The following is a 24,735-nucleotide window of genomic DNA, read 5'->3' as shown; positions in this document are numbered from 1 at the left end:
TTTAAACTGTAGTGAATAAACTGAATTAATGAAAGAAATGTTCAAGGTGCCTGAATACATTTTGGTTTGACTGTATATATATGTGACCCTGGACCACAAAACCAGTCATAAGGGTCAGTTTTTTAGAAATTGAGATTCAGATTTATACATCATCAGCTGAATAAATAATCTTTCCATTGATGTATGGTTTGTTAGGATAGGACAATATTAGGCTGAGATACAACTAATAGAAAATCTGGAATCTGAAAAAGAAAAAAATATATATATATATTAATAAAAATCTTTAAAGTTGTCCAAATGAAGTCCTTAGCAATGCATATCCACTCACAAAAAAATAATTTTTTGATATATTTATTTTACAAAATATCTTCATGGAACATGATCTTTACTTAATATCCTAATGATTTTTGGCATAAAAGAAAAAACGATAATTTTGACCCATACAATATATTGTTGGCTATTGCTTCAAATATATCCATGTGACTCATGACTGGTTTTGTGGTCCAGGGTCACATATACAACATAACTTCTTCAATACTGTACTTTTTTTCACAACTCATAATCTTAAGTTTTATCTTATTTGGTCTAATCTTAAGTTTTCCCCCCACAAATCTCAGTCTTTTAAGACTTTTTACGTATATATTTTCTTCATTACAATCAGAAGATGGATACACCGCCTAGACATCTTTGACTTTGTCCCACAAAAAAAATCAAACTGAATTTTTGAACAGGTGAATCATAGATGAGATGTATTCAAGCCGTTGTCAGTGTGATTTGCATTTTTAATGCATCTTTGAATAAATTATTACATCCGAACATATAAAATGAGTGTCACGTCACTGACCCATAACTGCTTCCATCGTAGACTGTAAATTAGAATATGATATTGATATCAGACTGTGATCTGTGCACCAAAAACTCAATTAATTTCAAATTAACACATGACTTGGAATTGTGCTTTTATCAGCATGGTAATTGGGAAAAGATTTCTCCAGATAGATGAGATGAGTCACAGTGACATTATTACAGTATTTACAAAATCCTCTCAAATTAATGGCATATTGTTGTGCAGTTTTGGGATAATAAACAAATCTTCATAATGACATTAATACGGCCGTCTGCTCTCATTGCAGTACTTAAATGTGAAGTGCAATGTTTTCTGACTACATTTTCCCAAAGCGTCGCTGTGCCATTTATGTGCATTTTCCACCCACATCGGATGTTTCCACTTCATTATACTCCCCACCTGAAACATACAGAAAAGGCTCTTCAAAACATTTTCTGCTTCTGGTGACCCAAAAGGTCTTTTAGGAAGATCACAGGCCCGCACACTGAAAACTGGATGGAGCTTGTGATGTTGTCAACAAGCACTTGATAAATTTTCATGTTTTCAATAGGATGCTGCTTGTTTTGTCTTCCTGTTTTACACACTTTATACGCATTTTGCATTTCTGTACATATATTTAAAGGGCTAGTTCACACAAAAAATTGAACGTTTTGTCATTATTTACTCACTCTCATGTCATTTCAAACTGCTATTTCTTCTGTGCTACACAAGAATAAAAATTGTAAACAACCTTCACACATCTGTTTTTCATATGACAGCTTAAAGTTCCAAAATTTACATTAAAACACCATATCAGAGAGGTTTGTATGACTTGTGAGTAGGGATGCACGATATATCGGCTACCATATCGGTATCGGCCGATATATGTTAGTTTTTAATGTTATCATTATTGGCCCGATAAGACAATTTGGCTGATATATTAAAGCCGATAAATAATGGATTATTTTCTTTCAGCTAAGACACTTCAGATGCACACTGTTCACCATGATGGTTTTATCACATGAGTATCTGTACAATATGGCTGTATATCAGCATGGCTGTGATTCGGCCGTAGGTAATCACAGTGTGCTGATATACAGCCATAATGCACGGCTACGAGTGTGATATTGCATTTATACAACAGTTCGACGATACAAGTGTGTAAATAAATAAGAAACAACAACAGAGTGTCTTTAAAACCCTCTTTTGTGCAGAACTACTCCCTTTTGCCACAGATTGACAGTTTGACCAAGCCTCCGTTACTAAATCTAAAACGTCACTTTAGAACTAGTAATGAAGAAACGTTGAGTCCCTCCATTGAAACTCATTTTGTACAGTATTTTTGAGAGAGAGAGATCACCTGAGCAAACATTACCTGTCTGATAACATTCATTTTTCAGGTTGATGTCCATAATATTATATTCATTATAAAAATACGTTTGAACGTCCGCTGAGGAAAGCGATCTTTGTATTTGTTTTTTTTTAATTTTTTTTTAAACATTTTTCATAACAGCGCTAAAAAAACTTCCTTTGTTTACAAAAGTCCCTTTTAATGTAAAAGTCTCTTGCGACTGACTCATTCACTATTTATCGCAATTTTATCGCATGCGATTTGGCAAAGGCTGCGATTATTTTATGCGCAGCTTGTCAGAGCTGTACGGTTCTGTGATCAGTAGTAAATGCTTCTCCATCTGAAAGCCAGAGGGCGCTCTCGCGCAGAAACTGCAAATATGCCCTGCTGCCGAAGTAGAACACGCGTCATTCCAGGAAATCCCATACTATCGCTGTAGCTGATAGTGATGGGCAGATCGAGGCTTCGCAAAACACTGAATCAGTTGAAGCAAATGTGCCGTAATGTGTCGAGGCTTCGAAACAATCTGACTTCCATCTCCACGGTGTCCCCTAGTGGTCAGAACAGTGTAAATGCAACAAAACTCAGGCCAAACATGCATAAAACACCTTTTACAAATGCATTGCAAAAGTTTTATTGAAAGTAAAATCTATCAAATGCAATTAACTAATCTAATAAGATTAAATATAGAGCGTCTGTATAATATGTGTTCTTTTATCAATTTTCAGGGCTTATATTGTTTCTCTGTTCCATGGCTCAAACTAAATAAGAGATTAATAACTACCATTATTCATTTTAATTAATCTAATGTCTAATTAAAACATCTACAAATGTATAAAACTGATCAGAGATCAGGTAAAACCATAGGGTTAAGCCCAAAGACACTTGTTCAATAGTTCTCAGTGAATCTGCATGATTTATGGGTTCACTTTATCATCGCCCTCTACTGGTGAACCATTGAAATTTCAAACTGTTTTGAAACGTTTTGAAACAGTGATGACGTAATGAAGCCTCATTTACTGAAATCACGTGACTTTGGCAGTTTGATACACGGTCCGAATCACTGATTTGAAACAAAAGATTCATAAAGCTTCGGAGCTTCATGAAGCAGTGTTTCGAAATTGGCCATCACTGGTAGCTGAATAAACAGAAGATTGAAACGTTTTGATTGATTAAACATGACTATTAAACACACGACTGCCTTATTCTGTGTAAGAAGCCACATCATCTCACAGAAGGACTCTCAACTGTCGTTATGAAGTGAGTTTGGAGTAAAAACGTGTTTTTAAATGTCTTTTGTTGGACAAGATGTTAATAAATGCTTCTCATGTCTGGAAAGATGTTTGACGCGTGTTGCTTATTCAAATGCACATTATAAGTGACTCAAACTCACAGTGCTTTCAGATGGGTTAGCATTTGGAGCCATACTTCATTGACAAACTGCACATAAAATATAATCGCAGCTTTGCAATTTCATAATCGCACTAAGCCAAATCATTTAAGCGTGATTTCAATGGGTTTTTTTTTCTAATTGTCTGATTAATTGTGCAGCCCTAATGGACCCTTTCTCAATACCAAATACAACATATTGAACAACAATATTTAAATGAACAACAATAGCCATTATAAATGACAATAGGAAGTAAACACAATTGTACAATTCAGTCAAACGTACAAAAGCAGTGCTCTACAGGATGTAAGTTAAATGTAGCCTTAATATTAAATTGTTAATTTTAACATAGCCCAATTTGATTCGCTCAGGAACAAGTAATAGATTAATAAGACCAAAGATTGCCTGTTTTATGTACCCAAAAATGCATTATATCGCATGTTTAACCACTATAAGAGCCAGCAGCAAATTCCAGAAGCACTGGCCGAGATGAAGCTGTTCTCGGCGGGTACTCGAGCACTGAACGGAGCTTGCATCTCCGAAAACGTCTAAACAAATTGTAAAATAGGCACTATGATTAAATATGAGTCACATATTTCAGGTCTAAACAACTACATTCTCGCCTAAAAACTCTTAAAACTACAGTTCGTTGTACAGCAAGTGTAGTATTTGTAAAAATACAGTGGATTTGCTCGACTGCCATGACAGTCGCTTCAATCGGATTGATACAAACGGTGAAAAGGTAGGAGTGCTGCTATCACTTGAATATCACACGCCAATCATATTCGAGAACCAGAAAGAACTGTTGTGATGATTAATATAACATCATTATGATTGTGTGCTTGGGACATTTGGATTTAGATTTATCGGTCAACATATCGGTTATAAAGAATTATCGATTATCGGTATCGGCCAAAATTTTCATTTGCATTCCTACTTGTGAGTTATATTCCTTCTCATGTAGTCTTCTGAAGTCTCACTTTTCTGGAACTTTTTTTAGCGTCCCCTTTGTGTGCAATGATTTGCAATGACAAGTTGACAGAATTTCCATTAGTGGTTGAACTAATCCTTTAGGAGGAGTAAATTGGCTAAAAAAAAAGTCAATCGATCGCTCTGTAAATTGTGTTTTGATCCTGTAATGTATGTGTTTTCTCTCAGTTTTAGCATTGAGCCCAACTATGACTTCTTGTACATCTACGACGGACCTCACAGCAACAGTCATCTGATTGGCACATTTCAAGACAGCAAGTTGCCGGAGAAGGTTGAAAGCAGCTCCAACATCATGCACATTGGCTTCCGCAGCGACGGATCCGTGAGCTACACCGGCTTCCATCTGGAATACAAAGGTAAGTGTCTCGGCCTGCTGGTTAAAGAGTTCTTGAACTGGATTTGTGCCCTAGAGCGATGCACTTATTGATTTGTATTGATTGGGATGACATGAGGGCGAGTAAATGATGACAGTGTGTTCATCTTTAAGTTACTTGTTCCTTTAACTCTTCCCCAGCCACTGACAAGTCTATCCGGCAGTCATTGTTATACAGTAGGGGCCGCTGTTATGGATATTCTGAAATAGTACAGCCTCTACGAATGATAAAAAAAAAGTGAACAAGATCTGCGTGAACCAGAAGGAGCGGATAGAAGATGTAAGCTAACGCGATCGTCAAATAGCATATAAATTAAATCGGCCTAATGTTAATGAATGAAATGTTGAACCCATTAAGAGGAAACGACTGTGAAGCTTTGTAGGTGTTGATGGACGTTTGTGGGGGTTGAAGGTCCAAATGTCAGTTTCAGTGCAGCTTCAAAGAGCTCTACACGATCCCAGACGAGGAATAAGAGTCTTATCTAGAGAAACCATCGGTCATTTTCTAAAATAAATAAAAATTATATACTTTTTAACCACAAATGCTCATCTTGCACTGCTCTGTGATGCTCCACGCATTACATAATCATGTTGGAAAGGTCACGCGTGACGTAGGTAGAAGTACTGCGGTTTCTCCTCCAACTTCAAAATCGTCCGACATCGTTGTTTTACCTTTTTTTGTAAAGGCCGTTTGACTTAGTCTTTGTAAACACTGGATCGGTACTTCCACCTACGTCACGCGTGACCTTTTCCAACGTGATTACGTAATGCGTGGAGCATCACAGAGCAGTGCAAGATGAGCATTTGTGGTTAAAAAGTATATAAATGTTATTTTTTTTTAGAAAATGGCCGATGGTTTCTCTAGATAAGACTCTTATTCCTCGTCTGGGATCATGTAGAGCTCTTTGAAGCTGCACTGAAACTGACATTTGGACCTTCAACCCGTTGAACCCCAGTGAAGTCCACTATATGGAGAAAAATCCTGGAATATTTTCCTCAAAAACCTTCATTTCTTTTCCACTGAAGAAAGACATGAACATCTTGGATGACATGGGGGTGAGGAAATTATCAGGAAAGTGAACTAATCCTTTAAAAATAAAAATCTGGCAGGGAAGGAGTTAAAATCGGCATGAAAGGGAAGCTGCGCTGTTTTTATCTTCCCTATTTTGCCGTATATGTGAGTGAAACTCTTCTGGAACAAGAACAAATGTAGGGCGGGGCTTGATTTTGTCTGTGGGGAATTGATTGGATGGTTGTGGTTTGCTATTGGTGGATCTCATGTGAGTGACAGGTTGCCCCGCCCTCATCATCAGAGAAGAGCTGTCGCTGCAAGAGGGAGGGGAAGTTATTCTGATTCAAGATTATGATCTGATTCAATGAATAATTTATTTATAATAAAAACTGCAATTTTCCATAAAAAAATAAGAATTGTCTATTTTGATTTCATGGCGACTTTAAGATTGTCATGATATACTATTTCAAGATGCTCGACCGCGAACTGGAAAGTTTTAAAGGTTGCCGCTTGGCATTTCATCCCATCAGATCTTTTCATCTTCTACAGCTTTATCATACGCCATATGTCTTGTGTTCCTCTCCCGTATAGCTAAACTGCGTGAGGCTTGTTTTGACCCGGGCAGCGTGATGAACGGCACACGGTTGGGTGTAGACTATAAGCTGGGCTCCACTGTGACCTTCCACTGTGATCCAGGCTACCAGCTCCAGGGTTATTCCAGTCTCACCTGTGTCATGGGCGGCACCAACAGACCCGAGTGGAACAGAGCTCTGCCCAGCTGCCAAGGTACTTTTATGTTTCCATCTGTATTATGCGGGAATATGAGCCGAACCTCCCCTTATGACCCAAATACCTGCGTGACGCTCTATTTTTGGAGATGCAGCGTCTGTTTGTGTGCTTTAAGTTTTAGTAGTGAATGAAAGTCAAAATTTCAAATCCCTTTTTTTATTTAATCCAGATGAGCACAAGGGTGTTTGCATGTAGACTGATAACTATTGAAAATAATCATTCGAAAAATACGCTTTAAGGGTTTGCATGCAAATCAATAAACTGGGAATGCTAGAAAACCGCCTTCGTACTGTGTTAGACAGGCATTTATTGAATAAGCTGACAGAAATCGGGGTGTTCTGGATGACCTTTCAGTAATAAACGAAGATCATTTAAGGCATTTATGTGACCTTACACGTTGGCTGATTACTAGGCATAATTAGGTTGAGATGTGCATGTGAACTCTCAATGAGTGTCAACAAAATGCTGATAACTATCAAAAATCACCTCATTGTGAGAGTCTGTTTCATGGGTTTACATGCAAATCAATAAACCTACAAGCATAAGAAGGGTTTTCTCTGCTTCTGATGCTTAAGCTGCACAATTTGAAATATTTATGAGTGAGAAAATATGTAGGGTGGAGCTTGATTTTATCCATGAGGAATTGTTTGGAGGTCATGTTGAAAAGGAACGAAAGAAGAATTTGTGATGTCAGTCGAAATGCAAAGTTCGTTCAATATGTTTTGATGAAAGATTATGAACAACATAACATGGTAACAGGGGTTCATTTCTCACTGTTAACTAGTTGCTTATTAGCTTGCATATTACTAGTATATTGGCTGTTTATTACTACTTATTAGCAGATATTAATGCCTTATTCTGCATGACCTTATTCTACATCCCTTAATATACCCAATACCTAAACTTAACAACTAGGTTTATCTCCAACCGTTTAACATTTTGCTGATGAAATACTATCGTTTAAAGGGGGCGTATCATGAAAATCTGACTTTTTCCATGTTTAAGTGAAACCCAGTGACATGAAAACATGAACCCAGAAAACATGAAAAAGGACAACCCAGTAACTTTGTTTTGGCAAGCCTTTCTCTGCAAGCATGTGAAAAAACGAGCCGCTCAGAATTCGCTCCCCTTGTGACGTAGGAATGGGATCTTGTTATAATATTACCACCCCTTAATCTGCACGTTTCCACCCACGGCGCCGCCATTTTGTTTTAGCAAACGACAATGGTGTACCAGTTCTAACGCCATGGCAAAAGTTGGAGCAAAGCATGCTAACTGTTCTGTCGTTGGCTGCACAGAAGAGCACTGAACACTATTTTAGAGTCTTTATAGCCGCAGGTTGACCCTGGCAAGCTCGACTGCCAAAAAAGGAGCGTTTCTGTTCGAGCGATATTTTGGAAAAGATATTAGATCATTCACAGCATTTGATAGCAATCATAGACATTAGCCTGGTGTGTATGACTATGTATAGTGGGCGTCCATACGGGTTTTGCAACATGATGGCACATGCTAGTCGATGAGTTGAATCAACTCCACAGCACTAACCATTCAGAAACCTCCAGTTTCATTCTATGAGTCTCTCCATCAGTGTCGACTCCGGTTTGAACAATGTAAGGCTGAACACCGTTACTGACAATCCTCATTTTGGCTGCTAAGATTCTCCAGCTTTGTTGTTGTTGAGCGACCGAAGCGCAAGCTGTTAAAGCTCCGCCCTCTTCTGGAAAGGGGGCCGGGAGCAGCAGCTTATTTGCATTTAAAGGGACACACACAAAAATGGCGTGTTTTTGCTCATACCCATATAGGGGCAAATTTAACAAGCTGTTATTAAATGATCTGTGGGGTATTTTGAGCTGAAACTTCACAGACACATTCTATATTACATCTTGTGAAAAGGGGCGTAATATGTCCCCTTTAAGATGTTTTAATTATATTTGCATGCAAATTTGTCAGATTGTTAGTATAACTAGTCAAGGTCTTTCTGACGAAGCGGCTGCCCAATCAGTTAAGTTATAGCAAAGACTTGAGATATACAAAAATGACACACTCATATTACTGAGAATGAATGAGAGAAATTACAACATGAAATATGGCAGTATAAGTCCCGCCTTCTAAGTAAAAGAGCCAATCGCTGATTGGTAAAGTCATCGGTCAGACAGATGTGAATGGTTTCATGAATATGAACTCTATTTACTGTTGGTCTTATTGTATATGATTCATCACTTTATTCCATTATTCCTTATATATATATATTCTTTATATTCTTATGTATAACTCTCAATTTTCACAATCCATTGACATCCCAATGATGTTATTTAGTAGTGAGTTCAGCAAGCAGTTTTTGAGATTCCAGGATTCCCCCATTCAAATAGATAGGACTTGGTCTTGAATGCCAAAACAGCTGCCCTTTCGACTTTCCTTGAAAGGGACTTTGGCTGTAGTTAAGAAGTCTTACACCGGCATCCCATGAACTAGTCATGAAGTCCAGTATTATAAGTGCATTATTCCCTGTCAAACAGAGAGAGCTCTTTGTATTCTTGTATGAGGAAACAAGTGGATGCTACAGAAATGAATCACACAGAAGTTTGAATGCACAGATCTGGTCTGAAGGCTAGTCTATTGATTTTAGAGTTGTTGTTTTTTCCATGCATGCATGGGTGGCCTTGCTTCGGTATAACCCTTATTGGCTAAGTTTGTGCTGGAAAAGCGTTATGTGGAATGAGCCGTCAGTCTGCTGGAACAAAAGCAATGGTTTTTGGTGACAGCGCAGTGGGTAACAACTCACAATGATTCAGTAATGCCTCATTGTTCTGCGCTATTTTGCAAATGATCTTCACAGAGCTGCCGCTCCACACATCTCCTAGGAGAGAGTGAAAATGTTATGGAAAGACTTTGTGTTCAGCATATTTTGTGATGTTTCTTGCTATACCTTGGAGAGATTGACTGAAGACGAAAGTTTTATCCGTGTGACTAACCACTCGCTGAATAATCAGACAGATGCATATTAAATAGATTCGGTTTCATCAATATGAACTCAATTTACTGTTTTAATGGTCTTACTGTGCATGATTCATCTAATTATTCCATTATTCCTTTCAACTCTCAATTTTCACAATCTAACTGATTCCCAGTCATTTTTTCGTCCTTATTGAATATCCTTTTTCAAGTATTTCTAAATGAGAAAATATGATCATCAGGAATTGTTTGTTGTTCAGGTGATTGAAGGTTGAAAAAGGGAAGGAAGAAAGATTGACGTCAAATATGTTTTGATGAAAAATTATGAACAAAAGCTATTTTTATATAGTAAAATGTGCACTGATGAATCATGATGACCAGGGATGTATATAAGAAATTAAATCAGGTTCATTTTCATGTTGATTTTAAAATGTAAGACGTGGAATAAACTTGAACACACTAAACCCTTACGAAAAAGAGGATTATTCAAGTGTGCTATTAGTATACTTATTTTAAACTAGAAATAAGAAAGTGCACTTGCAGTCTACTTTTTATGTACTTCTCAGAAATATCCTTTATGTATTTTTTGATCATCGTTCTGATTCCCATCCGGATGTACTCTTTGACAAAAATGAGATTTTCTCAGCTTTTTCTCAGGTTAAAATGTTGCTTTTTTTATTTACCCACATTCAAGTGGATGAAGCTAGAAAAAAATGTTTTCAAAATGGAAAGAGTTAAAGTATGGTTAAAGGTATATTTATAAATGTATAAATTAATACCTAAATAGGAACATAGTAGTACACTTAAAGTGCAAAAATAATATATAAATAGTAAACTATAAGTATGATGTTATGTTCACTTAAAGAAAACTTACAAGTATACTTGCAGTATAAAACTACTAAACTAGTAGTTTACTGAGAGTACACTTCAAAGTGTGGTTTATTAACTAAAAAATGTGCTACAAGTATTTAACTAGTAAACTATTAGTATATCTGTAAGTTCACTTGTAGTATAGTTGCATAACAAACGAAAAACTTAGTTGTAAACTACTCAGCGTTTACTACTGTTACACTTAAAGTATACTTTTATACACTAAATGTGGGCCAATTTAGTCCCAAGTATTGAAACGGTACACTTACAAGTATACTTCTAGTACATCGATATTGGTATACTTACTACATAAAGTATACTTAAAAGTATATTTGAACCTTGCATAATTATACTTAATAAAATGAACTTGAAGTATACTTATTTTTTTGTAAGGGAATGCATTTACATGTAAAACAAAAAGTGAAATTTCAAGGTAAAAGTGTATCGATTGGGTTTAGTAATTAATGAGCTTTCGCAGGTAAAAGAATATCATTTAAAGTTTTACTTCAAGTGAAATGGGATATAGTAATGCATTACACCCAACACCGGATTACAGAAGTAAAACTAACCTTCAGTTGTGCCTCGACACTAGTTAAACATTTTTTTCTGTTTTTACCTCTGAAGTGTGAGTCTCCGCTCAGATCCGTCTCCTGCCAATTACCTCTCTCTGTCTGTGTTGTCATGGAGGATGAGACTGCACTCATAACACTCTTCATTCCTGCCATCACTTCATAGGTGTCGTTTCAGCCTTGTGCTCTTCCACCTGCAAATCATTGATTAATAATGGATGTGTCTGTGTCGGGGTCTGGTGTATGGACTGTATCACCCTGTCACATGTGTGTACAAACCCACAAGGGCTTGACGGGATCTGACGCCTCTCGTACACTCTTCCTCCACCTGTTAGAGCAGCTGGATTATGAGCTGCAGCTTACCTGTGCCTCTGGAGACAGCTGGAACACTGTGTGTGTGTGTGTGTGTGTGTGTGTGTGTGTGTGTGTGTGTGTGTGTGTGTGTGTGTGAGAGAAGAGTGTGAATTACTGGGGAGTTTGAGGGGCGTGATCCTTCACAAAGGAAGTCAGAACAGTTTGTTCTGCCTTATATATATATATATATATATATATACAGTGCCCTCCACAATTATTTGCACCCTTAGTAAATATGAGCAAATTTCCACTATCAGGGCAATAATTAAAAAGTTCCAATCAACTAAAGATGTTACAAATCTGCCTGGAAGAGGACGTGTGTCTAAATCGCCCTAATGTGCGGTGAGGAGGAACGTTTGAGTGGCCAAAGACTCTCCAAGGATCACAGCTGGAGAATTGCAGAGATTAGTTGAGTCTTGAGTCTCAGAAAGCCTAAAAGAAATTATCAAACAGCACCTACATCCCCACAAGTTGTTCGGGAGGGTTTCAAGAAAAATCCTCTGCTCTCATCCAGAAACAGTCTCCAGCATATTCAGTTGTCAGACACGACTGGAACTTCAAACGGGACCGGCTTCTATGGTCAGATGAAACGTAAAAAAAAAGAGCTTTTTGGCAGCAAACTCACCAGATGGGTTTGGTGCACACATGGATGAAAAGTACCCCATGCCCACGGTTAAATATACTGCTGGATCTTTAATGTTGTGGGCCTATTTTTCTGCTGGAGGTCCTGGACATCTTGTTCAGATACATGGTATCATGGATTCTAGCAAATACCAACAGATAAAAAATCAAAACCTGAGCCATGTTGCTTCAAATCCAATAATGGGCTGTGGTTGGATCTTCCATCGGGACAATGATCCAAAACAAACATCAAAACCAACACAAAAATGTGTCACTGAGCACAAAATGAAGCTTCTGCCATGGCCGTCCCAGTCCCCTGACCTGAACCCTAAAGAAAATGAGTGGAGTGAACTGAAGAGAAGAAGCACCAACATGGAGCTGGGAATCTGAAGGATCTGGAGAGGTTCTGCATGAAGGAATGGTCTCTGATCTCTTGTCAGGTTCTCCAAACTCATCAGGCATTATAGAAGATGACTCAGAGCTGTTATCTTGGCAAAAGGAGATTGCAAAAAGTTTTAAATAAAAGGGTACCAATAATTGTGGCCATCATGTTTTGGAGAAAAACATTTATTACATAATGTGATCCCCCCCCCCCGCCACTTTCGATTCTTTTCCTTCAATGAAAGGTTATAATTTTGTGATTTTTTTTTTGAATGTAAGATCAAACAGATTTATTTTCACAGCCGCCTTTGCTCATAATTACTAAGGGTGCTAATATAATTAAGTGATTAATTACATGATCATTGACCATTAATGATGAACACCTGCTGTTAACAAGCAGAATCACTGAAGGAAAAGAGAAACACAAGAACTACAGCAATATATATATATAGTGTGCAAAAGTTTTCACCCCATCTCTTAATGCATCGTGTTTCCTTCTTGATCATCAGTGAATGTTTGCAGCTTTTGCAGCTTTTCTAATAGTTGTGTATGAATCCCTCATTGTCCTCAGTGTGATATATAGCCACTTTTGGAAAGAAAAATCACCAACCTTTGCAAGCCATCATGCTGTATGAGTTATATACGGCATGTGTACATTTATAGATTTGTGAAACTCCAGCGCTGGGAGATGTTTAAATTGACATGAAACATGGTAAACACTTTTCTTGTCAGCAGCAGAGATGAGCAATTATAACATGAGTCACAAATGATGATGTTCTTTGACTCAGGAGTGAATGATTTAGCGCTCTGATGTATTGACTCTGTCACTGCGTCTTGTTTGCTAATCATCTGGAATTAATATTTCACCACAGAATATTGTGGGATCAGCAGTAATAAACCCACACAGAGACTTTGAATTTCACATCAAATAATGCAAACGGCGCAGCAGTTTTCCCACTTGCTCGAGTCAAAGGCTATAAATGTCACTGGAAAGAAAGATTTATATTTCATAGAGTCGTGTGACTGGATGAGAGCTTCTGTCTGCTCCATTAGATCCTAATCACTTTTTATCCCACTTTTGCCACAATAATTTTTGCCCATCTCTCTTGCATTATGCTAAATTGTTTCACTTATTGTGGAGAAATAATTCAAGCAGCTCTCTAATCGATGATTGCACAATGACTGTATCTTTGTATTTCAGAGTATAAGATTGAAAAGTATTATTGTCAGGCCTATAATTCTGTTCTCGCCGGTTGATGAATGACTGAGTGCTGTTCACAATGCCTGCTGTAACTCTAGCGCTCCCGCCGCTGCTGTCATATCCTGCCACGTTATATAGATTTACACCTTACTGTATGTTGCCTTTGTTAGACATGCTTCAGTTTAAGGTGCACTCGTATTCCCACTTTCCAAAAAGTAAAAGTTTTACTTTATTATACTTAATGTTTTTGACAAATCTGTTTTGAAAAAAATGAGGTTGGCTCGCTCTTACAGAGGGGAAAAAAATTGTTTTGGCCTTGAGGCAAAATAAAAAATGTAGCTATTTCTTTATGCTACATGTTGTTAAACGACAACGTCAGCAGCAAAGTATGTTTTTTTATTAACTTTAACATTTCTTTACAAGGCAGTTTAAAAAAAGTTTTAAAAAAAGTTTATTGCAAGAACGTTTGTGATGTTCTTCAGCTGTAATGTAACATCATACTGGAGACTTGATCAGCATAAATCCATAAACACGTCATGAACTAATGTCCTCCTGCAGTGTAGGACAAAATCAATCAATCAATAAATAATTGTTGAAAATGTACATTTAAACTACATTAAATTTTAATGTGGCAAAAAATGTATTTGTACAGAAATAAAATATCACATCAGTGATATTTTAATATTATTTATAATACTATTATAGTATTTATTCTATAATAATAAATAATATATTTATTTATTATAATATTTTGAAAGAGTTTTTAATTTTATATTTTCAGTTTTTAATATTAATTTTAATATTTAATATTAGTTTGTTTTAATTTTAATTTTTAATTTAATTTTAGTGCATCAATCCATCCAGCTATCCATCCATCATCCAGCCAGCCATCTATTCATCCCTCAATCCATCCATCCATCCATCCATCCATCCATCCATCCATCCATCCATCCATCGCATCTCTCCACCCATCCATCCGCCCATCCATCATCCCTCAATCCATCCATCCATCCGTCATCCAGCCAGTCATCCATCCATCCATCCACCCATCCATCCATCCATCCATCCATCCATCCATCCATCCATCCATCCATCCATTCATCCCTTAATCCATCCATCCATCCCTCAATCCATCCATCCTACCATCCATCCATCCCTCAATCCATCCATCCTACCATCCATCCATCCATCCATCCATCCATTAATCCATCCATCCATCAATCCATCCATCCATCCATCCATCCATCCATCCATCCATTAATCCATCCATCCATCCATCCATCCATCCATCCATCCATCCCTCAATCCATTCATCCTACCATCCATCCATCCATTCATCCCTTAATCCATCCATCCCTCAATCCATCCATCCTACCATCCATCCATCCATCCATCAATCCATCAATCCATCAATCCATCCATCCGTCTATCTGTTCGTCCTTCTGTCCATCAGTCCATCCTTCCATCCGTCCATCCTTCCGTCCGTCCGTCCAAAAGATCAATGAAAACAGCACCATGATTCCTTCAGTGCACACTGGAATTTTTTATGGGAATTGGTTCTAGAGTAATGGTGGCTTGAATATCATTCCATAACCAATGTGCATAAAATTTAATTCAAATTTAAAATGCATTAAAACATGAAATAAAGAAAAAAAGAAAGAAAGAAAGAGACAGCTGATTGAAGTGCTGAATTGGTCTGTAAAACAAGCAAAAAATGATTGAAATGATGTGACATAAAATGGTGTTTCAGATATTAACATGCATTCATACTGAATTTAACCATACTGAATTTAATTTGTTTCCTCCAGCTCCATGTGGAAGTCGGTCGACGGGGTCAGAGGGCACCGTTCTGTCTCCAAACTACCCTCGCAACTACACCGAGGGCCAGACCTGCGTGTACGAGATCTCAGTGCCAGGAGAGTTCGGTAAGAAACACAGAGCTTTCAACCTGACCGCAAATGAATAGAAATGAACGTCAAGGTTTATTGATGAAAGACTAAACGCTGCTATTGTACAGAACATGCATGTGCTGCTGAGAAACGAACCCTTTTAATAAGGAAAAAAACGGAAAATTGAGGGGGGAGGGGAAATGTCTTTCTTTTCATTTCTGAGAACTGCATTTCCTGTAATTGAATAGGCACAGTAGTCACAAATTAAATGCGCATTTGTGGGTGTTTCTGCAACAATTCCAGAAATCCTTTAGTCTTCAAGGGTTTCTAAAATCAAAATCTCAGATTGTCTGTTTTGCCTAACATCAGGAGCGTCACTGCAGCCCAGCAGGATCAGAACTTCTGAAACGGTTCGGGCTTTGAGTCTCTGGGGTGAATGAGATCATGTTTAGAGCTTAGAGACTCATATTTTATGCATGTACACACTGTATTTGTTTAGTTTTGCTTGTAACAAGCAGCATCAACTGTGCACAGCAGGATACCAAGCCATCCAGGAACAAACAAAGGAAAATGCTTTAGTGACCTTACATGAACCATAGAAACTTCTACACTTAAGAAAGGCTAGGACTGAAGAGCTTTAACTGCGATTGTTTTTGTTGTTCATTGTGTTTACTGTAGCTCTGGGCCGCCACAAATGACACTTTATTGTACTTTGACCAGCCTGTGAAAGGTTCAGAACTAAAAACGAGATGAGACTTTTGAACAAGATGTTCAAGTGCAACTTTTTGGTGTGACTCAAAAACTGCTGTAACTTTATAACAGAATCAGTTATGCAAACTTCATCAAATATGAGACTAAAGCTGTAAAGCAGTTCTAAAGAAGACAATAGAGTCATTATTCAGATCAGTTCAAGTTTTCTTCTCATCTGATAGTGTCAGTGCAGTATGATTACTTTGTAACATACACTCTAAAAAATACTGGGTTAAAAACAACCCAAGTTGGTTTGAAAATGGACAAAACCCAGTGATTGGGTTGTTTTAACCATTGGTTGTTAGGTTCATTTTAAGCAACATTACAGTAATTTTTAAACAATACTTGAGTTAAATAAAACTACCCAGCATGTTGGGCAAACATTTAACCCAACCACTGGGTTAAAACAACCAATTCGCTGAGTTAAAACAACCCAATTGCTGGTTTAAAACAACCAATTCGCTGGGTTAAAACATTCAGTTTGCTGGGTTAACACAAGCCAAATGCTGGGTTAAAGCAACCAATTCACTGGGTTAAAACAATGCAATCGCTGGGTTAAAACAACCAATTCACTGGGTTAAACAACCCAACCGCTGGGTTAAAACAACCCGATCCCTGGGTTAAAACAACCCAATTGCTGGGTTTGTCCATTTTCAACCCAACTTAGGTTGTTTTTAACCCAGCATTTTTTAGAGTGTATATTAATATTTTATTGAATTAAAAAAAAAAAAAAAAAATTGAGCGTATATTTTTTGGCCCATAGCGGAGTTAGATGATGCTCCTTCTTGCCCCTCATACTGTAATATTTGTTCTAAACCGCGTTATGATTCCATCATCAATGTACGAACCGCTGGGAATCTAACGGCAGCTGTTTAACACTGTAACTTAATGAAACTTCAGATGCACAGAAAAACTCGTATCTGTTTCCCACTAATGCATTGCAAGATATGTGCCGAATGCGAGCTGCTATTAGCAAAATATATGTAATGATTTTCAGTTCACTTTTGAAGTACTTTCATACCAGTTTCAAACCTTACATGAACTGTCCAAGAAAACTGTGTGAAAGTGTTCCAAAGACACACATCCCAAAATTATTATGAGTAGCCCGTCTTTCATGTCTTTTATCAAACCCTCTTCAGATTATAGAAGTTTATATTATTAAGTCTGTTCTAACTCTACTAAATGCTAAGAGTTTAGGGATGATGCTGTAGGGCGTCTCACTTGATTATGAAAGTGTTCTGATGATTTAACTGTCTGTAGGAAGAAAGACACCAAGTGTTGAAGGTCTTCTTAAAATATCACATCAAACAGGACTTGAAGTTCTCAACTCTTCAAAAAACCTCTCAACTCAGAGTTTTAGACTTTTCATCCTCAGATTTAAAACAGAACATGGTCAGAATAGTGACTTTCACTCCATGGTATTTTTAGTCTCTGACAGGGACAGTTTCTTATATATTTCTGTACAAATATTTGATGCAAATAATTGGCTAATGACATTCCATGAGATGTTTGAGCTATTTTTCTATGCTTTAAATGGTTTATTCAAAGAAATGGTAAAAATAAAGACATGTATAATGTGACAAAACATTTTGGTGACGCTTTACTTAAAGCCTTTATAATTAATGCATTATAAAAGTATTGTCAATGTCAATGTCATGTCAATTCCTGATGTCTATAAAGTTCATATTTCCACTTATTTTTCTCATTGACTATCATGTGTCCAATTATGGAAGTAAAATGTTTTTCATGTTGACTTTAATGACTGAAAGGGAAAATTAACCAAAACTTCAATCAAGGTTTTATTTGGTTAAAAATGCACCCTGTTGGAGATCAATAAGACGCCGGTTTACCAACTGAGGGATGTTTTCGCCTCTGAACAGAACTGTCAGAAGAATTTATTTCTCATTTAAGCTCGTCAATTATACAGGACCTTTTAAACGGAATAATAAGGCAGTTCTCCGTTTCTTTGCCCAGCTTTTAACGTTTAATTATTCTGTCACAAATAATAAATCCGGACATTTTTTAAATAGCATCTGTCTTTTGAGAGGAAAACTGAATTATTCACAGCTGCCAAACGAGCGCCTTAGGCATGAATTGTACATATTAGACTCCCGCGCGCGTTTATAGAAAGTTGTCGACCAACCGTACATTGTGCATCTGGGCAGTACGGCAGAAAATCTGTTCCCGTTGTACCGGAGTCCCTCAGCATTTTCAGCGTATGAGAAATCTTGGCAGCGTCTTGAGAGCTGCTGCATTAGGGACTCTATTAGATTTATGTAAACTGCAGCAGACAGCTTCGTGTTTCACGCAGGGCTCGGGTCTTTTTATGCCAATCACAATGACTTCGATGTATAGTTGCATTGCTCACGCTAATCCCAACTTGCTCCCTGTCAACATTCCAAATTCACACCCCCTTAAACTGGTGGCAGATTTTCCGGAGAGCGTGAGCGCAAAAATCTCACCCCGAGGACACGTGGCTCTTCCCGGTACGGGGGTTGTGTGCACGGGTGTAAGGACGTGCCCGCGGGCCAATGTCGCATCAAACACCGCTGAATGACTGCAGACACCCACGTGTGTAGCTGTGGATTCAACAAACACTTGTACACACAATCACACATTTCCATCTCTGAGTGGAGACGTCTGCTGTACACGCTTGTTCCACCTTTGCACTCTTCGACTCAAACCAAACTACTGGCTAATGCAATTAACATGAAAGCCAGTGTTGAAGAAGCGAGCTCTGAACGCATTATCAAAGGCACTTATTGTGCTTTTTTTTTGTTTTAGCTTTTCTTTACTGTGTAATATAGCTGTTTGTGCATGTAACCTGCAAAGTTATGAAACAAAAATGGTGCGTTCAGGATCGTATTAGGGAAATAGGGAATATGGGAGTAGGGAAACTAGCTTTCTTTACGCCACTTGTTTCAGAGTTGGGGGAGGGTCAGAAAATATATGGGGGATTCAATAACTGCAAGAAAATATGAGGGAGTTTCAGAAAATATGGGGATGCAATAAATGCAAAAAAAATATGGAGGATGCAATAAATGCTAGAAACTATGGGGGTTGCAGAAAATATTGGGGATGCAATAAATGTTGGAAAATGTGGGGATCAAAAAATATGGGGATGCAGTAAATGCAAGAGAATATGGGGATGCAAAAAAATGAAGAATGCAATAAATGCTAGAACATATGGGGATGCAGAAAATATGGGTGATGCAATAAATACAAGAAAATATGGGGATCCAAAAAAAATATGAGGGATGCAATAAATACATGAAAATATGGGGATGCAAAAAAATGAGGAATGTAATAAATGCCAGAAAATATGAGGGAGTGTCAGAAAAAAATGAGGGATACAATAAATGCAAGAAAATGCTATTTATTTATTTATTTATAATTATAAAGTTTCTAATTTTCTACAAAAGTTAATGTGCTAACTAGCTGTCGTTTAAAATATTTAACAGTGTTAAATTTCTCAGCACAGTCTAGTGTTCATTTTAATTTAGTTTTTGTTTAATTTTACTCTGAAATTGGTATTTTATCATCATCATCATCATTATTATTATTATTATTATAGTTTCTGTTTATTTAGTTTTTATTTTATTTTGAATATTTTTAATGGTTTATCTATTGTGATTTGTCTGGCTGACCAATCAGAGCAGACTGGGCTTTTTCGGAGAGGCTGCTTTAAAGAGACGGGAGCTCTTTAACAGAACTTTAAATAATGTAAATGTATTCTAGCAGACCCCAAAAATAAAATAATGTTCTTGTAAGGAGCATAAATTGGGCATTTTAAAACGACGCGGGCCAGTAGTCAAGACGGGGGCAGAGGAGCATGTAAAGCAGCTCCAGAGTTGTTTTGGTGTAAAACTTTTCCTTGATTGTCGCTGGAAAGCAAGGCGTCGGGGTGTGTGAACACTGCCTGCGGCTAGCCTGGTGGGCTGGTAGTGAGGAACATGCTGGGAAGAATCGTACTCAAGAGAGATGAGTCACCGAGTTTTAACTGCACCAATACGACTTTCAGCTCTGCCGCTTTGCTAGCACAAATGTTTGTCGTCGCTGTTGTTGTTACTGTCTGTTGCGCCGCCTTGAATAATTGACACCGAGTTTGTGTCAAAGCGGTGGGGGTTTATATCCATATTGTCTGCGAGCATTTGAAGTTCTGTAGTGTGCTAGCATTGAGGCGTAGCATAGGGCCTCCCCGTGGATGGAGCAACAGGCCGTTTCGTTTCTTCCCATCATTCTGTCGGCATTAAAGTCTAGTTAGTCTCTAATCCACCTGCCCACTCTCTGTTGTTGAAGGAGCATATGGCGTGGACCTTATTTTTGACACATTCTTATGTTTGTACTGGAAATAGGATAATGTGATGGACTATTTTGCAGTAGTTTAAAAGGGTCATGACATGGATCTTTTTATTATTTTAATATGTCCCCTGAGGTTTACTTATGAATAAAATGAAGCTGTCTTTAAGGTGCGGCTCCTTTAAGGCTTGACAGTAAACGCCCACTGTTATGATTGGCTAATGCCACTGCTAGGAAACAGTGTCATCACCCACTCGCTATTACACAGGAGTAAGTGTTTTGAAAACATAATCCATATCAAACCGTCATTTACAGACAAAGCATTATGAAATCATTTACTTTCGATTTGTGATGCATCTGCTGTCAGATCCAATACAGTTGCTGCTTCATCTGTCAGCAAAAATTTCTTGGTGATCTCTCCATTCCACTGTGCCTCACTGACAAAACAAAATCTGTATCAGCGTAGACCGCATCAGTGATTATAATGACTTCAGAAACTGAACGCACATCTGTACATCGTATCGGTGTAGACAGCGTCAGTGATTATAATGGCTTCAGAAACTGAACGCACATCTGTATACTGTATCAGCGTAGACAGCGTCAGTGATTATAATGACTTCAGAAACTGAACGCACATCTGTATACTGTATCAGCGTAGACAGCGTCAGTTATTATAATGACTTCAGAAACTGAACGCACATCTGTATACTGTATCAGCGTAGACAGCGTCAGTTATTATAATGACTTCAGAAACTGAACGCACATCTGTATACTGTATCAGCGTAGACAGCGTCAGTGATTATAATGGCTTCAGAAACTGAACGCACATCTGTATACCGTATCAGCGTAGACAGCGTCAGTGATTATAATGGCTTCAGAAACTGAACGCACATCTGTATACCGTATCGGCGTAGACAGCGTCAGTGATTATAATGGCTTCAGAAACTGAACGCACATCTGTATACCGTATCGGCGTAGACAGCGTCAGTGATTATAATGGCTTCAGAAACTGAACGCACATCTGTATACCGTATCGGCGTAGACAGCGTCAGTGATTATAATGGCTTCAGAAACTGAACGCACATCTGTACACCGTATCAGCGTAGACAGCGTCAGTGATTATAATGGCTTCAGAAACTGAACGCACATCTGTATACCGTATCGGCGTAGACCGCATCAGTGATTATAATGACTTCAGAAACTGAACGCACATCTGTACATCGTATCGGTGTAGACAGCGTCAGTGATTATAATGGCTTCAGAAACTGAACGCACATCTGTATACTGTATCAGCGTAGACAGCGTCAGTGATTATAATGACTTCAGAAACTGAACGCACATCTGTATACTGTATCAGCGTAGACAGCGTCAGTTATTATAATGACTTCAGAAACTGAACGCACATCTGTATACTGTATCAGCGTAGACAGCGTCAGTTATTATAATGACTTCAGAAACTGAACGCACATCTGTATACTGTATCAGCGTAGACAGCGTCAGTGATTATAATGGCTTCAGAAACTGAACGCACATCTGTATACCGTATCAGCGTAGACAGCGTCAGTGATTATAATGGCTTCAGAAACTGAACGCACATCTGTATACCGGATCGGCGTAGACAGCGTCAGTGATTATAATGGCTTCAGAAACTGAACGCACATCTGTATACCGTATCGGCGTAGACAGCGTCAGTGATTATAATGGCTTCAGAAACTGAACGCACATCTGTATACCGTATCGGCGTAGACAGCGTCAGTGATTATAATGGCTTCAGAAACTGAACGCACATCTGTACACCGTATCAGCGTAGACAGCGTCAGTGATTATAATGGCTTCAGAAACTGAACGCACATCTGTATACCGTATCGGCGTAGACAGCGTCAGTGATTATAATGGCTTCAGAAACTGAACGGACATCTGTACACCGTATCAGCGTAGACAGCGTCAGTGATTATAATGACTTCAGAAACTGAACGCACATCTGTATACTGTATCAGCGTAGACGGCGTCAGTGATTATAATGGCTTCAGAAACTGAACGCACATCTGTATACTGTATCAGCGTAGACAGCTTCAGTGATTATAATGACTTCAGAAACTGAGCGCACATCTGTATACTGTATCAGCGTAGACGGCGTCAGTGATTATAATGACTTCAGAAACTGAACGTACATCTTTATACTGTATCAGCGTAGACAGCGTCAGTGATTATGATGGCTTCTATTTGTCTTTGACGCAACACTCACATCCAGAATAGGTAAATGTCAGTGTTAAGCGACTGAACACCAGTGGGCGGAGCCTATGATGCGATGATGTAAAACTATTAAAACAGATCGATCAGATTCATCTCAGTTCATTTTCTAGCTCAGCTTTTTGAAATGCTATGGGGAGGGAAAAAAAAAAAAAACTTCTGAGGCAAAGGCAGCTAAAAAAGTAGCTGCTTTTGTTGGTCCTTCAGCAGATTCTGGCTGAAAAGAAACCTCGCTGAGAGCCATCACTGATTTATTTGTTCACTTGTCTAATGCACAATCGTTACTATAAAAGCCCGGAGCCACTGTTAGATTGCTAAGGACAAGAACAGCCGTTCACCATTACCCTTCTAGATCACAATGGTGACCTCAGCTGTAAAGATGTCTACTGGATTTGCTTTCCTTGTTGAGAAGGAAAGTGGTTGCCTAGCCAACAGCAGTGCCATTTCCTTGACTTAATAAACCATTAAAAGTTGAAAAGGCTGAGCCTTCTAGTCTGCGCACGTTAACGTCGAGCTCAGATCATTTTGATTGGTCCTGCCTGGATCTTGTTTAATTTATCAGTCCTCAGGGGAGAATTGTGTCCAACCAGACGGCATGTGTGACCTGCGTACTGTGCATGTGGAGGATAGTGTTACTTATCTGACATTGTGTGAAGATCAAACACCACACGGTTCTTGTACACAAAACAACAGAAGACCCAATTAGCCAGCGTCCTTTGTGTCTGTCAGAATTAATCGTGCAGTGAATGCATGATATTGATTTTCTGACTAATATTATGTACCTGTATTATAATAAGATTGGCTAAGCTTGCCAAACCACATACCCGAAGGGACTTTGGCTTCTCATCCTCTGAAATATTAATTCCAGGAGGGTTTGTTATATGATAATAGAGGTTGTTAAAAAAGGAGCTGATTGAAGATGATACATGATACAATGATACATACATTTGTTTTGTCAGTGCCAGTGACTGCCAATCAGAAAATATTAACTGTTTAACAGTCAGTTATGAAAAGCTGGATTTTGGAGATGCTATAATACTGTTAATGTACACATACACACTGTAAGTTTCAGTAGTGACAACCGCATTTAAATGCGGGAGTGAATCCTCTAGTTTATCGTTACATGTGTGTACGAAACACAGCTCACTCTCGGAAATGCGATGATTGACAGCTTAGAAACCATAGCAACGTTCTGGCGTCTCTTGTGTTTGGTATTGGTTATTGTGACCAAAGTAATATTACAATGACAAAACACTCGTTATTTTCAGCAGTTTAACTAAACATACTAACACAGTTGACAGAGGCGTCGTGTTTTGTTTATGCGTGTACAGCCAGTTTCACACAGCGCGCTCTTAGTGTGTTGCCATGATCACTCATTATAAGCGTTTTTGGGCTTGTTTAAAGGCCTGCTGAAGTGTCTTGGAGCACGCAGCATTATTCAACGTGTTGACGTAATTTCAACTGAAACAGGAAAACAGGGTGATACATCGAACAGCTCCGCCCCTTTTTTAAAATAGCCAATAGCGTTTCGTTTATATCACAGCTCAGCCAGAGCTGTTAAACTCAGTAAAACCTCTGTTTCCTTTTAATATCTAACCATTTATCCTCCTAATCTCCTCTATATCACTTATAGCATTCTGTGCAGAATTTAAATGGATCCAATACCTTTTGTGGTCTGAGCTGACTCGCGGATATAATCCGCTCTGTGCTCTCGTGTCCCTGGTCCAGAGCAGACAGTGCTCGCGCTGCGGCGGTTCACGTTATACTAACGCGAAAACGGACTTCATGCGCACCAATGGAAAGCATATTTACACTGTCTGAATCGTTCCCTATCCTCTATATAGTGCACTATGTGCCATTCCCCATGT

The 24,735-nt window shown here is 38.3% G+C and overlaps 1 protein-coding gene across 4 annotated transcripts in view; it reads left to right on the top strand.

Moving 5' to 3' along the window:
- The window catches only part of csmd3a (CUB and Sushi multiple domains 3a), a 305,727-nt gene that overhangs the window by 144,067 nt on the left and 136,925 nt on the right, over positions 1 to 24,735 (top strand). For all 4 annotated transcript variants that reach the window (XM_051864521.1, XM_051864522.1, XM_051864520.1 and 1 more), the window contains exons 29-31: positions 4,726 to 4,913; positions 6,534 to 6,728; positions 15,488 to 15,604. In XM_051864521.1, coding sequence (XP_051720481.1) covers positions 4,726 to 4,913; positions 6,534 to 6,728; positions 15,488 to 15,604 — 500 coding nt within the window. The remainder of the gene's footprint in view (positions 1 to 4,725; positions 4,914 to 6,533; positions 6,729 to 15,487; positions 15,605 to 24,735) is intronic.

Source organism: Ctenopharyngodon idella, chromosome 16 (genome assembly GCF_019924925.1).
Source record: "Ctenopharyngodon idella isolate HZGC_01 chromosome 16, HZGC01, whole genome shotgun sequence".
Taxonomy (NCBI): domain Eukaryota; kingdom Metazoa; phylum Chordata; class Actinopteri; order Cypriniformes; family Xenocyprididae; genus Ctenopharyngodon; species Ctenopharyngodon idella.
The sequence above is the reverse complement of the archived record's forward strand: the minus strand, read 5'-3'. Positions and strand labels throughout refer to the sequence as shown.